This window comes from Haplochromis burtoni, unplaced genomic scaffold (assembly GCF_018398535.1).
Source record: "Haplochromis burtoni strain Fernald_Lab_line unplaced genomic scaffold, NCSU_Asbu1 Contig_26, whole genome shotgun sequence".
In the NCBI taxonomy this organism is placed as follows: Eukaryota; Metazoa; Chordata; class Actinopteri; order Cichliformes; family Cichlidae; genus Haplochromis; species Haplochromis burtoni.
The window spans coordinates 1047721-1061921 of record NW_024582387.1 but is presented as its reverse complement, the minus strand read 5'-3'; the positions used below and the strand labels follow the sequence as shown (position 1 = coordinate 1061921).

The window sequence follows — 14201 nt, the reverse complement described above, 5'->3', positions numbered from 1 at the left end:
TGTCAACTGACGCCAGTACAGGATAGAATGAAAACAGGTTTAATGTCTAGTGTTGATGATATCATGATGTTACAGTGTGCTCACACAGAGGCGTTGCTGGTTTGATTTTAATAGACTGAATAAGACTTTGGCTGCAGCAAGAAGATGAAGATGTAATTTCATGACACAAATCAGTGACGCAGATTTAAAACACACTTTAACTGACATATAGCAAAAGTTCAAACTGAGGGGACATTGCTGTGACTTATAAAATGTCTGCTTTTTTATTTGTCCTATAAATAGCGTTAAAAACTTTATCTAATCTATCTTAAATCACTAGAGATTATTAGTTAATTTTAACTGTCTGAGCCAGTAGTCTGCTGGTATGTCACAAGTTGTGAGCCAAGGAGATTATTTTTTTTATTTTAGTTCTTAAAAATTGTCTGTTCCTGTTCTTATTGAATTGGGCTTCAGTGTTTGTTTAGTGTACAGCTCCAGATCCAGGTGACAGCAAGTCAAAAGGATGTTGACTGTTAATAACCGTCTGCAACCTGCATTCAGTTTGAATGTTGCTGTAAATAGATATGAATCTGTTAGTGCTTTTTGTTATCAGTAATATTTAACTTTGTGCCGGCACCAAGACTGAGAGAAGAAGATAAAGAGGGCTGGATGGAGACAGCAAAGAGAGAGAGAGAGAGCAAAAAGAAACAATAAAGAGTGGACATGTAGTCAAATTCACCAGAAATTATGAAGCTGTAGCTTCTGTTTTCTCACATACATTGATGATTTCTCATAACTAAGCAGTGTTTTGTACTGTTGTTGACTCACATCATATTGATCCCATATTGATATGAATGGTCGCATTTTACAGGATTCATACCACTCTAAACTTGTCTTGAACAGGACGGCTGCCATGTGAGGGACTACAAATCTATTCTCCACTCATGAAATTGGAGTACATGATGCTCTGTGCTGTGACTGCATATTAAATAGAGGGTTTGTACTGTATGAATTCAAAAACTTTAATATAAAACAACTGTATTACCAGGTTGGTTTGTGTACAGGTCTATGGAGTGACAAGGTGATGTTCCAGTGTCTGTACTGGATAAGTGCTTGATGATTCGGTGGACTGCCGTGGTTAAGAGACTGAAATAATGTTGTGCTTGTTTGTCATCTTATCTGCTTTGCCACATTTCTTTCACTTCTAATTACTGAGTCTTTGCCTCGGGTTTGATACCTAAAGGCTCCACCCTAAAATGGGTGGATTAGATTGGAATCTCTGATTATTTACGCTGATTAGATTTGTAAACAGCATATTCCATAAATATTAATTATGGAGCGCTGCATTTATGCTGAGCCTTCTAAAAGTTTGAATGTAATTGTCCCTGTCTGCGCACGATCGAAAGTAGACATACAGGCTCAAATACATGCACTCCCACTCGTATATGATGCATAACTTGTACTTATGTATATGTTACAAAGTACAAGAACTAATGATCTTTCTTTTTTTCCACATCCAGTCCACTGTCATTAAAAATAAACACTACTTTAGTAAATGAAAAAAACATGTTGAGTTAACTCCTTAAGAAGTCAGAAATCTGTAAAACTGATGATTAGCTTGACTTCTAGCTTGGACAGAATTGGGAGTTTAGTCAGAACTGTCATGTTGCAGTTTTTCAGTAATAGAGTCCTGTTACAAATGCAGCATGTAGTCTAAACATGAAAACCTTCTGCTCTGCATTTATCAGCTTTGAAAAGCCATTCTCAGGGCTTTATTCAACCATTTAAATGGCCTGTTCTGGCTCAAGGGCCACATGTTTGAAGTGTGATCCTAGACTGTGAAATAAGAGGAGCTTGCCAACCTTAAGACTAATAAAGGCACAACAACAGATGGGAATGATCAAATTGTCAGTTTTATTTTACAAGTCATCATATGTTTTAAGAAATGAATCGATTTCTGTGTGTTTCAGCAGCAGCTACAAGATATTTGGCAGCCATAACAGAAAGTGTCCTTACTGAAAGATGTGGTTCATGTATCTCAACAATGTAATGCTCCAGTAAACAATGACAACTCTGCTTCACTAAAAGCTTGACCAACACTGATCTTTTGTCAGTAGAAGGGATGAGGTGACACAACTCAATATTCAGTTATTTATTTATTTATTTTTGATCGTGAAGAATAAAGAGGTCACATCATGTTTACGTACTTTCACTGAGGCATGAGTGGTGATGATGCATGGCAGCAAAAACTTGTATTTCTAGTCAATGCCCTTAATCAGAGTAGAATGAACAGCTCCAGTATGTTTTAAAAAAGGCACAGCAGGGTAATTTAATATAAACTAAAGAAAGTGACCCAAATCTCAATCAGAGAAAATACATTTTGAGTTATGCACACATTTATGCTTTTTGCACTGCAAAATATGTTAATAATAGAACACATAATTCCAGTACCCAATATGGGTCAACAAATCTTCCAGATAAGAAAGCAATGCATAAAAGTGCATCAGAAAGGGTGATATTAAAACAAAAAAGTAGGTAGAAAATTCACAACTCCTGTCAACAGGAATATAAGTTAAGTATGATCATTCCTAACCAAGCTTGGTCAGTTTTTATGGTAGTTATCATATCATGCATCAATGAGAGAAAGTATGTTATCATAGAAAACAATATTGTGTTTCTAAAAAAGAAAGAAACTATCAGTGCAACAGAACTTTGTGCTCAAAATCTGTCACAGATTTCTCATTTAACATTGAAAATCTTATTTATATTTAACCAACATGGTCACATTGTTAACATCTTCTGTCAGTTGGTGTCTACCACGGCCTCCAGAGGGAGCTGTTGGCTTGAGTCTTATCTTTGGTCATGGTAGTCTGGACTGTGTAGCTCAGATGAGAGATATGAGCCTCTCTCAGGTTGTCAGAGGAGTTTTGCAGTTTGTTGATGTGGTTCAGCAGTCTTCTCTGAGACAGAGTGTTCGCCTCCTCTTTGGACAGAACATGTGCCACCTCTTGGACACATCTGGAGTAGCCCTTATCAACAGCTGCTGAGGCCACAGCTTGACGCTGCTGCTGCAGTCGTCTCAGGAAGCAAACGGTCTGCTGTTTGAGGAACTCTGGAACCAGGAAAGACTTGAGCTGCTCAATGCTGCTGTTAATTCGCTCTCTGCGTAACTTCTACACCAGAGGCTTTCTAATCTGCAAAAAGAGGAAAGAAAATAGTAAATAAACTTTATCCAGAGTGTAACTTAAGCATTATATGAGACAATTTGTAAAGATATGTTTAGGTATTGGTGGGCAATTTACCTTGTGATTCAGAGTTGAATGCTTCTGAGAATTGCTCATTGCTGCAGTGATTGTAGGTGCCATGCCTGGATATCTGTGCTGTAGAAATCTCATCTCTCTATCATCTTCATCTCACTATTTATAATCTCACATCTCCATATGAATATGTGGGTTCTGGCCTGGCTGAAGTTTCTCACCATTTTGACCAATCAGGGAGCTCAGCAAGACAATATGGATGAAGCAACATGCTGAATGTTGTTTTATTGCTGGAGGAACAATAGCTAGGTCTCAGGGGAACAGGTGGATGACTGGGGGTGGGGGTAATGGGTGGGGCTTGTATGAATCTGGGAAAGTTGTGACCCTGTAGAGAGGAGATCTTCCCCCTGATGCTTTGATCAATAACTTTGACTGAGCACATGCTGATCATCCCATCACACATGTGAGAGCAAGCCATATGCACCTTTCACATTATAAATCCCATGATGTTAAAATAAAATAGCAGGATTGAAAGGTAGATTTGTGTTTTAAGATTAAGCAATAATCTGAGACATAGCACAAGGCCATATGCTGAAGTTTGATTATTACCTTTTTTGTTTTAATAGAGTGCATTAGTTAAACCAAACTTACATAATGTAAGTTTAGTTTAACTTTCTCAGTCAGGAAATAAGATATCACCTGAGATATTAGCTATTAGAGTCCTTCGTTAGTCAAATTATATATTGTGGCATTGATTTAAAAAAAAGTCTTTGTCAAAATGTACTTTGCGGAAAAAGCCTTTATAACCTGTTTAAAAAGGACCACATTGCCATGGTATTTTGGCATCCATCAGTGGAAAAAGTAAAGAGGTTTAGATTGAAATAATGACCCACGACACAGAGTGGAAATGAAGCTGGCAAAAGTTACAGAATTGGCACCAAAGAGAGACCAGCAGAGAAAGAAATACAAGGAAAAAGAGAATAAACAGTGAAGAAAATCTTCCTCTGAAGTGTGCCAATTCCCCTTTGGAGAATAGTCAGGTGCTGGTGAGGTTGAAGATGCTAATCACACTGAACTGTGACTCGCTCTCTCACAGTTTTCCCACACTCTGTTCATTGACTGAGCTCTCACTCAACAATGGGCATGTGCCTTGTTAAATGCTAATTCATCTACACACCAGCAGCTCCCGGCTCTCCCATGAGGGCAGAGTTTGTTGTGTAGACACTGTCAGTAATTAAGCTAGGAGAGTGAGTATAAACACAAATATTTTGGTTAGGGATGTAACCTAACTGTTAGTCAACAAAGTATATTTGGATGTGTATTTTATATTTAAATTTTATGTATGTGCATTTACTTTCTATACCTGCACAGACATATAAGGACATTATAAGTATTTATTAAGAAAAATATGTAATAAATATGACATTCTCCTTTTTTTATTTTCTATTTTTACTTTAAAATATTTCATTTATTTTATTCTACTTTATTTTCAGGTTAATTAGGCTCTTTTTTAACTTTATTAAACTTTTTTGATTTGTCATATTGTATTTTATTGAACTATTTAATGTATTGGCTGCTATTTTTGGACTAGATAAAGTATGCCTTGTCTTATTTTATTTTTTTAAATTGTACATTATTATAGCTGTTACTATATTACTTACTTTTTCTTTTGTCATGAAAATGTATCCAGGTAATATACATTGTTATAATGATGTAGCTGTCGGGAGTTTAAAATTGGTCATTGGTAACAATGTAGAACTACAAATAAAAATGTAATTTAAAAACAGTGTGATAATTTGGCACTTTTCTTTAATTTAAATTGTATTTAAAAAATAAAATTTATTCAAATTTTTTTTAGATTTTATTTAAACAAAACCACAAATCATAACAAAAGTTTTCAAAGAATATATTTAATATCTGTACAAAAAATATAATTATTAAGAACTCTAAATTAACATTTTCTCATCTTGAGTGAGTAAATTATGTAAAAAGTTTAAATTCAGTGGTAAAGAATTCCTCCCCCTTCACAGACATCTTTGTCTGGCCTGCCTCTATTGTCCCTCAGGGGCTCTGTGAGTGGGTTTTCTCTGGTTTCCCACACTCTCCCCATTTACTGCTTTCAAGAACAAAAGAAGTGTGTCTGGTTGCACATCACATTAATTATGGAGTCAGTTTACGAGTTTTGTCTCATTGCCTGTGAATGGAAATTCCAGCCATCAAGACTCGTCATTACCAGGCTTTTGTAAAACTGCTATAAGGAATGCAGACATTTTTGGATTAATGAAAATTCAAAGGCTCCTTTTCTCCTTCTTCGAACTCAGATTGTCTCTCTGCATTCCAGGCTTTTTTTCTTAATTTCTTTTTCCTTAAGTTTTTTTTTTTTTTTGATGATGATGATGATGATAATGATTTAGATAGGATAAAGGGTGTTCACTCATGAATTGATCGTGTGCTGGTTGTGGTCTGATGAGTTTAGGTTGTATCAATAATCAAACTTTATTAAAAATCTCATTAATCCAGCTGTTGATAGGGAGATGTGTTGAGGAAAGTTTCTGTTGTATCTGCGATAGTATTTTGTGCGATAACAGTATCAACAAAAATATCTCTTGTAGAGCAAGAGTATTACTTTGATGCATTCTAGTCAAGTTAAAATGACACCTAATTGTGACATGTTTGTTGTAAATAAGGCAGAAATATGTGGTTGTCTAAGCCTAACATATTTTCATGACTGTTTCAGATGTGTTTTCTGTTGTTATGATGAGCGTGTGCTCAGTCAAAGTCATTGATCTCAGCATCAGGCAGCAGATCAGCTTTCTCTACAGGGTCACCACTTTCCCAGATCCACACAGAGCTGTGTGAGTCTCTCTCCATCAACCTCCCCCCAGCCCGCCAGCTGTTCCCCTGAGATCTAACCATTATCCTTAAGGCAATAACACCATTCAGTGTCTTGCATCCTTTATTGTCTTGCTGAGCTCTCTGATTGGCTCAGACTGTGAGAAACTCCAGTCAGACCAAGACCCACACATTCATATGGAGATGTGGGAGTATAAATAGGAGGGATGAAGCCAGCAGAGATCAGATTCTCGCTACAGCACAGAGATCCAGCCATGGCACCTGTCACTGCGACAATGACCGGTTCTCAGGAGCATCCAACTCTGACCCACAAGGTAAACTGGAGACTCATAGATATTTTAATATCACATACAGCCAACTGATTTTTTTTTGTGCTAAAAACTGTGCCACTGAACAAGTTTAGTAATATTATTGTTCTTCTTTCTGCAGCTCAGAAAGCCTCTGGTGGAGAAGTTACGCAGAGAGCGAATTAACACCAGCATTGAGCAGCTCAAGTCTCTGCTGGGTCCAGAGTTCCTGAAACAGCAGCCAGACTCCAAACTGGAGAAGGCAGACATCCTGGAGATGACAGTTTGCTTCCTGAGACGACTGCAGCAGCAGCGTCAAGCTGTGAACTCTGCAACAGTCGATCAGGGCTACTCCAGGTGTGTCCAAGAAATGGTCCATTTCCTGTCCAAAGATGAGGTGAAGACTCAGTCCCAGAGAAGACTGCTGAACCATGTCAACAACCTGCATGCTTCTTCTAATAAGAACCTGAGAGAGGCCAACTTATCTAGCTCCACAGTCCAGATGAGCATCATCAAAGACAAAAGTCCAGTCAGCACTGCTCTATGGAGACCTTGGTAGAAGCCTTGGAAGGACTTGTGTAAAAGTGTGCTTGGAAATAAAAACTCTATCTTCGTAGAAGTACCTGTAATTGTACTTGTTTCTGGGATTGTCTTATTTTGAAGGGTGCCTGTGCAGCATTTTCCTTTAATCTATATTATTGCCTTTTGTAAAGGTCAGATTCTGTGTTTCTGCAATATTTGCAGACAACGGGTTGGCTGTTATTTTGTGTTTCAAAAGTAGTCTTATTCCGATTCATTGTGAAGTAGACGTTATTATTCCCAGTTTGAATTCCTATATAATGTTGGTTACACTGACAGTGATGTATGTATGCATGTTGAACATGTGTAAAATTTTATGTGATATCCACATACTTTACTGATTGAAATGTCCTTTCTGGTCTTTAAATGTGTTAACTGTCTGCATTTTTAGCAGATAACCTTCAAGACAAACGTGTTGCTTATTGACTCTGTGAGTGACAGCACACATACCTTCAATGAAGGCGCTGTTATTTGTAAAACATCTCAAAATGAATGTATCTCTTCAAGCCAAGTGATGCGCAATAAAGCAATCAGAAAAAACAACACATTTTGCTTGACTTATTTTGATTATTTAATCATGGAAATTATATAAAACTGAAAATCTGCTCTGCATGTTTAACAACGTGTTTTTTAATAGGCAACGTTATCTGAAACAACAGGGTAACTTTACCTGCTGTTTACTGAGAAAAATGTTTTAACATCTTTTGGCACAACTGCTTATTTCTCACTTGACTATGACTGCTTTTGTTAGGTTCACATAAAAATGTGACGGACCGTAGAACAGACAGACAGATGCTGGTAAAACTCTTCTCTTTTGAGCTAATAGCTTACACCATATTTCATCATTCTAAAATGTGGTGTTATATAAAACAGCATGACATATAGCTACTGCATATGCTGATGGGATTAGCAGCACTTTTTCACAAGCAAATTTAGTGTTTGAATGATGTCTTAACAGCAGTGTTAAAGTCCTGTCCTCCTGTTAAAGTATGATACTGTAGATCAGATGCTCCCAGTGCTCTGATGACTGAGTGTCTATTTAGGCATGTTACTGAGAATTTCACAAGAAAACTGCACACAAGTTGTTGTGCTGGCTTGTGTTTTTTTTTCCATGATAACCACAATATTTGTCAGTGCTAAGAAGGTGAGGTCTGCTATAATGACCAGGACAGAGGAGCTAAAATTGAAGAAATGAATGAAAATCTCTTTTTGTCTCATTCCAAGCTGCTATGTCATAGCATGAAATAAAGTGGATAATGCATAGCACTACATTCCTTTCTGGATGTGCCTGTCAGTCACACACGAATGGTTGTCAAGGGCTGCCATTGGAACCCTTGCTCTATGTCATCAAATTCAGACATTATCATCGTCTACGATTAGCATCTTTTCACACTGATCAAGTCTTTTTCATGAAACATGGTGTTTAAAATTTCCACTCAAGGGAGTGTGAAAATATAATACATTTAATAAAATTATAATAAAGTTTCTTGAATCAACACAAAATATTTAAATAGTTTGATTCTCCCAAATTAATTCAAATAAAGTCACATGACAAGAATTTGATCTTCACATATTTATTTTCTTGAAATATGCAAAAAAAACAAACAAACATAAAAACAAATTAAAATCCACTTTGGATGAATAAAAACGAAACTGATGAATAAACAAAATATGCATACACAGCATAAACAGAGATGAATCTCCTTTCAAAAGAAAGGTTTGTATTAAGGGATTTTATCAAATATACCTTGAAACAAGGCAGCAAAATACATATGCAAAAATATAATCACACAGTGTTACTGTTGGTATAAAATGTAAAAATTATACCGCTAAAATTCTGGTGAAAAAAAAATAGTAATTACACAAACAACAACTAATTGTTGCATAGTTTCGAGGCTGGATTTTTCTTCTGTGGCCTTCACATAAAAATCTGACAACCACAAGAAACATAAATCCCACAAATAGCAGCAAAACACATCTTCTGCACAGTCAACAACCACTTTTGACCCTGAATTCAGTTATCTTTCACAGGCTCCTGTTAAAGCTCGACTGAAATCATATCGTATGAGCTAAAATAAATGTTTCCTTTTAAAAAAAGAAATACTCAGTAAAATGGTTGAAATGTGCCGCAGGTGCCCTTGAGAGTCTCCTTGTCGTAATGCAAATAATGCATCTTTTAACAGTCAGTAGATTTTTAACACAGAGATCCAGCTTGCATCACTGCCATTAAAAATGCGGTGGTTTGAATCCAGTTTCGATGACTTTTTGTAGTTCGTGTTTTGTTCTTAAAAGCACAGCGGAGCCACGTCATCCTCTGCATCGGGAAACAGGCGTAAAATGTCCCTTGAATATTTGGAGTAGCCGTTGTGTGTCAGCAGGGCTTTTCTTAACGTGAGCAATGACTTTGTTTTCTCCAGTAAGTCTGAGAGAGGGAGACCATTCTGCAGATGTTCTGCAATCAGAGCCTTCAGCTTCTCCACTCCGGTGCTGCATTTCTTCTCCAGCATGTGAAGTTTACATCTGAAAGAAAAGTCACAACAATGTTAACATATTTGTCCTTTTGGTGAAAAGTACATTTCTAGTGAACTGCTCGTACTGGGAATAGAGAAACAGAACTTCAGCTCACCTAAACAGTTGCTCCTTCATGGTGTCTTGAAGAGTGAGATCTGCGTAGAGAGCCATGACGAGGTCTGTTTTTTCTTGTGGGAAGTTCTGGTCTTGCTTGCAAAGGTTCAGACGACGTCTCTGTTTACTTCTGTGTGCCTGCTCCTTATTTATGCTGCTCATCTTGCGCTTTCACTGCTTTCTGGCCAATCAGGGGCCTCAGAGCTCAGGACAATAGAGCGCATTTAATGGCTGTCATAGAGAACAGGTGGGATGCTTTATCTGTATGCCATACATAAGAGAGATCAGTGGGAAAATGCTCTTCCTGAAGTGGACACGGGAAAATTTTGTTTCCTTCTGTGAAGCTTAGACTATGCACATGGACCATGATGGGACATAGGACAGACACTTCAACGACACAAATCTAATCGACACTAAAAAGACTGTAAAATGTGCTGTGTGGATGATAAAACTCATTACTAACATATTATTAACATCTCAACTGCAACAGCAAATACTCACTACAACATTTTTTAAATACGTGGCTTTTTATTCTCAAATAGCACCACTGTTTCTGTCTTTAATTATTTCTAATGATAAATAAGACAACTCAAATGAATAATATTAAATAACTTTCAAAATGAGGTAAAAGCATTATTAATATTTTTAATGTTTAATATTTTCTCAGTCTCTTTTTCTCAGCAGCCAGTTATAGCAAAACCAGATGGTTGTGAAGTGGGCCTCTGTGCTTTCCCTGCCTGAGAACGGTCCCGAGGCTTTGTTAGAGCAGACACACTTCTATTGTGTGTGCTGCTGAGCAGGCTGCATACAGAAGTGTGGGAAGCCGTGTGTCGCTGTGGCTCCCAGCAGCAGAGAAAGAGGAGGGCGTGTGACTGGGGCACGTTCGGCCTTGTGCATGGAGCTGTGGGGGGCTCAGAGGCAGGGAAATGAGAAACCTGAGCCCCTACACAGACAGCACAGACAGATGGAGAGGAGATAAGCAGAGAATGTATACCCACTTGAGCCTGGTTATATGTCAGTTTTGCATTTTTTTTAGGGTGCTCACTGTATTTAAAAGCACAACATAAAGATAAAAAGACATTACATCAGTCATTACAGAAACAGAAAACAGACATTTCTCAAAGGTTTTATAGTAAAATGTTCTTTTGACAGACTACAATAGTAGTATTGTAAGACTGAAAGTGGCTACTGATTTTTAACTAGTTGGTGTGCCCACGTGGATACTCTCGCCAGATACTTTACTAGGTATACCTTCTCAGGGTAACTATCTATCTATTTACATGTTATTTCAACAAAGTGCTGGAAGTGATTTTGCTCAATACTGACAGAATAATACACTTGCTATTTATCAAAAAAAGAAAAAGTACCAAAAAGTAGACATGCAGTACCCCAGTACCTGAAAGACAGAAGGAGCCCAGTTGACAGAACTACCGAATGGGTCCCTCCACATTTCATGGCATTTATATATTGGTTGTGTGAAGGTAAAGTTAGACAAAGTATAAAAGTTTAACTTTTATACTTTGTCTAATAGGACTCTGGAGGGCCACCCCAATAAGATGAACTCAGCTCTGCTCAATATTAATTTAATCTCTTTATAAACTTATTGGTGGGAGCCTCCAAAACAGTCCCAGTTTCTCATGTGGCCACTTGGGAGACTCCTGCCTGACCTTGTCTGTCAACCTGTCCATCACCACTGCAAACAAGAAGGGGTTCAGAGCTGATCCCTGATGTAATCCCATCCCCATCTTGAACCTTTTTCTCTCACCTGCTGCATACTACATGTCTGTCTTCCTGTCCTCATAAATGTCCATCACCAGCCTCAAATATATGCTACAACTACTTCCTCATTTGTAGTTCCTCTCTTGGCTCCCTATCATATGCTTTCTCTAGATCCACAAAGACAGTGCAACCCCAGCACTCACAAAGCAAGCATTATACTGTATCTGCGGTGCTCTTTCTCCACATGAATGAATCCACATGAATCATCTCTGCTGCTCTCCTTTGCTTTTAACCTTGGTTTAATCTTCGTTTTAACCTTTTTTTCACTTTGTCCTTGAAAATTTGTACCAGTACACTTCTTCTCCATTCTCCAGGCATCCAGTCATCTGGACCAACCGGCTTTTCAATCTCCATACTTTTTTTAGCTGCCTTCATTTCCTCCTTATTAATTCTCTGAACTTTCCTCTTCACTAACTATTCTCCATCTCTCTGCCTCTCTCTTTCTCTCATTTACTTCATTCATCCGCTCCTCAAAGTGCTCCTTCTATTTTGTCAACACACGCTCTTCACTTGTTCTTCCCATGTCTATTTATGTCCCTAATCGCCTTAACCTTTGAATACTTTCCTGTACTTACTCATTCCACAAAAACTATGGACAATGTTCTTCAACTTACACTGTTTAATTTTTGCCTCTATCATCACTTATTTTTCTTGAAGTGAGCGCTGTTTTATGTAGCATCACTTCCAAAGCCATCCTACAGGATACCATCAGATGCTACATTCTCCTCTGCCACTACTGTACCTTTAAGTCTCCTATCTCAAATTGCCCCTTCTGCAAATTGTGTAGCTCACTTCTGTGCACCTCTCAGATCCCTTGTGTGTTAATCTGTGTTCCTCAGAGGAGCTGAGAGGAGGGGAAACCAATTATTATAACTACCAAGTTATGCAGAAGAGCATCTTTGTTAAACCTTGAAAAAAAAAAAGAGCTACAGCAGCAGAAGACCACACCTGTCGGACTGAGGGCCCCACCTCTCAGTTAAGACCAAGACCCTGAGTCTACAGTTCACATGGACAACAAAAGTTTAGCTTTTTTGAAAAAACAAAACACTGTAAACCAGCTTTTTATCTTAACTTTTCTTTGGTACAAGCATAAAACCTTGCATAGATAATACTCCATAGGAATGATGGTGTTTCTTGATGTAGACTTTTGAATTGTCATGTTAACTGTATCTCGTTTAAATAAAAAATATAAACTACAAATAAGTAAAAGAGATCTGAAAATGAATTCAAAAGTTCCAAAAGCTGTAACCTATCAGACACTGCTTCTTCTCTTTGAAAGGTTGACCATAAAGCGTCTTGAAAGCAGAGAGTTAGATTAAACGTGCAGAGTGAAACTTCAGCTTCTACTCAAAAATGATCAAATGCCCTTAAAAAATACCCAAAGATATCAGGAGACATCGTTTCCATCTGGCAGTGTTTGTTTATTCAATGAGACAAAGTGAGGCGCATAAAGTATAAATCTTCAAACAGCAGGTGATGATACATCACAGCAATAACTTGTAAATGACTACAAGAAACACTGTACTCAAAGCGAGTAAAGGAACAGCTGTCTTTATGAAAGACAAAACGCCAAATTACTAAACAAAATAAAAAGTGACCTTAAAACAGATCAAAGGTTCTAATCACAATGTAATAATAACATCTACATAAAAATGTAAATAATAATAATAATAAAGAAATAATAATCATTGCTGATGCAATCAATTTGATTCATGCAACATACATGGCAAGATGTTTTCTTTCTTAACATGAAAAACAGTACTGGTGTCATTTACCAGGAAATTACACATTAAGCACACAAAGTAAAGACTTCTGTAACTACAGAAGAAAAAGTTCAAAGAATTTCAAGGAATTCAGTCCAGTAATCTTTGACCAATATGGTCTTTTAAACCATTGTATTAGGGACTACTTTATGTGAGTCTCTACCACGGCCTCCACAGGGCGCTGTTGTCTTTCGTGGTGCTTGTCTGGACTGTGGAACTCAGAGGAAAGAGGTCATCCTCTCTCAGATTTTCATCAGAAGCTGTCTGCAGCTTGCTGAAGCTGTTCAGCAGGTTTCTCTGCTGCTGGTTCTGCAGCTGTAGCTGTGTCAGGAAGCAAACGGTCATCTCCAGGATGTCTGCCTTCTCCAGGTTGGAGTCTGGCTGCTGTTTGAGGAACTCTGGACCCAGGAGAGACTTGAGCTGCTCAATGCAGGTGTTGATTCGCTCTCTGCGTAACTTCTCCACCAGAGGCTTTCTGAGCTGCAGAAAAAAGAACAAAGTCATTAATAGCATCATTTGGGAGGATGAAGTTAGCCTTAACAGAACACAAGCTTTCATGATTACTGGCATGCTGTGAATATTATGTAAATTCTATGTTCCACTTACCTTGTGAGTCATTGTCAGATGCTCTGGGGTACTGGTCATTGCTGCAGTGACTTTAGGTGCCATGCTTGGATTTCTGTGCTCTAGAAGTCTCTGTAGATAGCACCGATCTCTGCTGGCTTCATCCCTCCTATTTATACTACAGCATCTCCATATGAATGTGTGAGTCTTACTCTGATTCAGGTTTCCCACAGTCTAAACCAATCAGCGGGCTCTGTCAAACAATAAGGCATGTGGAGCCAGCAACATGCTCCAGTATGCCCAGGGGATAATAGGATTCAGGGAAACAGCTGGAGGACTGGAGGGAGAGGGAGAGATAGGTTCAGAGTTCTATGTGAATCAGGGAAAGTGGTGACCTCCCAGGGAGGCCTGATGCTGGGATCGATAACTTTGACTAAGCGCACGCTTATCATCCCGTTGGGGAATTTTCACCTATGGGGGAATTTTCAATATCTATATATATATATATATATATA

General features: G+C 38.0%; 2 protein-coding genes and 1 pseudogene across 2 annotated transcripts; 1 reads left to right on the top strand and 2 right to left on the bottom strand.

The window, feature by feature from the left end:
- Positions 1–1883: 1883 nt before the first annotated feature.
- LOC102314207 lies at positions 1884–3481 on the bottom strand (annotated as a pseudogene).
- Positions 3482–5716: 2235 nt separating this feature from the next.
- Positions 5717–7882, top strand: LOC102313915 (transcription factor HES-5). Its single transcript, XM_005917836.3, has 2 exons — positions 5717–6403; positions 6519–7882. Exons 1-2 carry the CDS (start codon positions 6296–6298, stop codon positions 6933–6935), a joined length of 525 nt encoding a protein of 174 aa, XP_005917898.1. The 5' UTR covers positions 5717–6295; the 3' UTR covers positions 6936–7882.
- Positions 7883–12765: 4883 nt separating this feature from the next.
- LOC102313320 (transcription factor HES-5) lies at positions 12766–14150 on the bottom strand. Its single transcript, XM_005917835.3, has 2 exons — positions 13729–14150; positions 12766–13602 (listed from the first exon to the last, which is right to left on the bottom strand). The coding sequence occupies exons 1-2, from the start codon at positions 13789–13791 to the stop codon at positions 13282–13284; spliced, it is 384 nt and encodes a 127-aa protein (XP_005917897.1). The 5' UTR covers positions 13792–14150; the 3' UTR covers positions 12766–13281.
- Between the last annotated feature and the right edge of the window lie 51 nt (positions 14151–14201).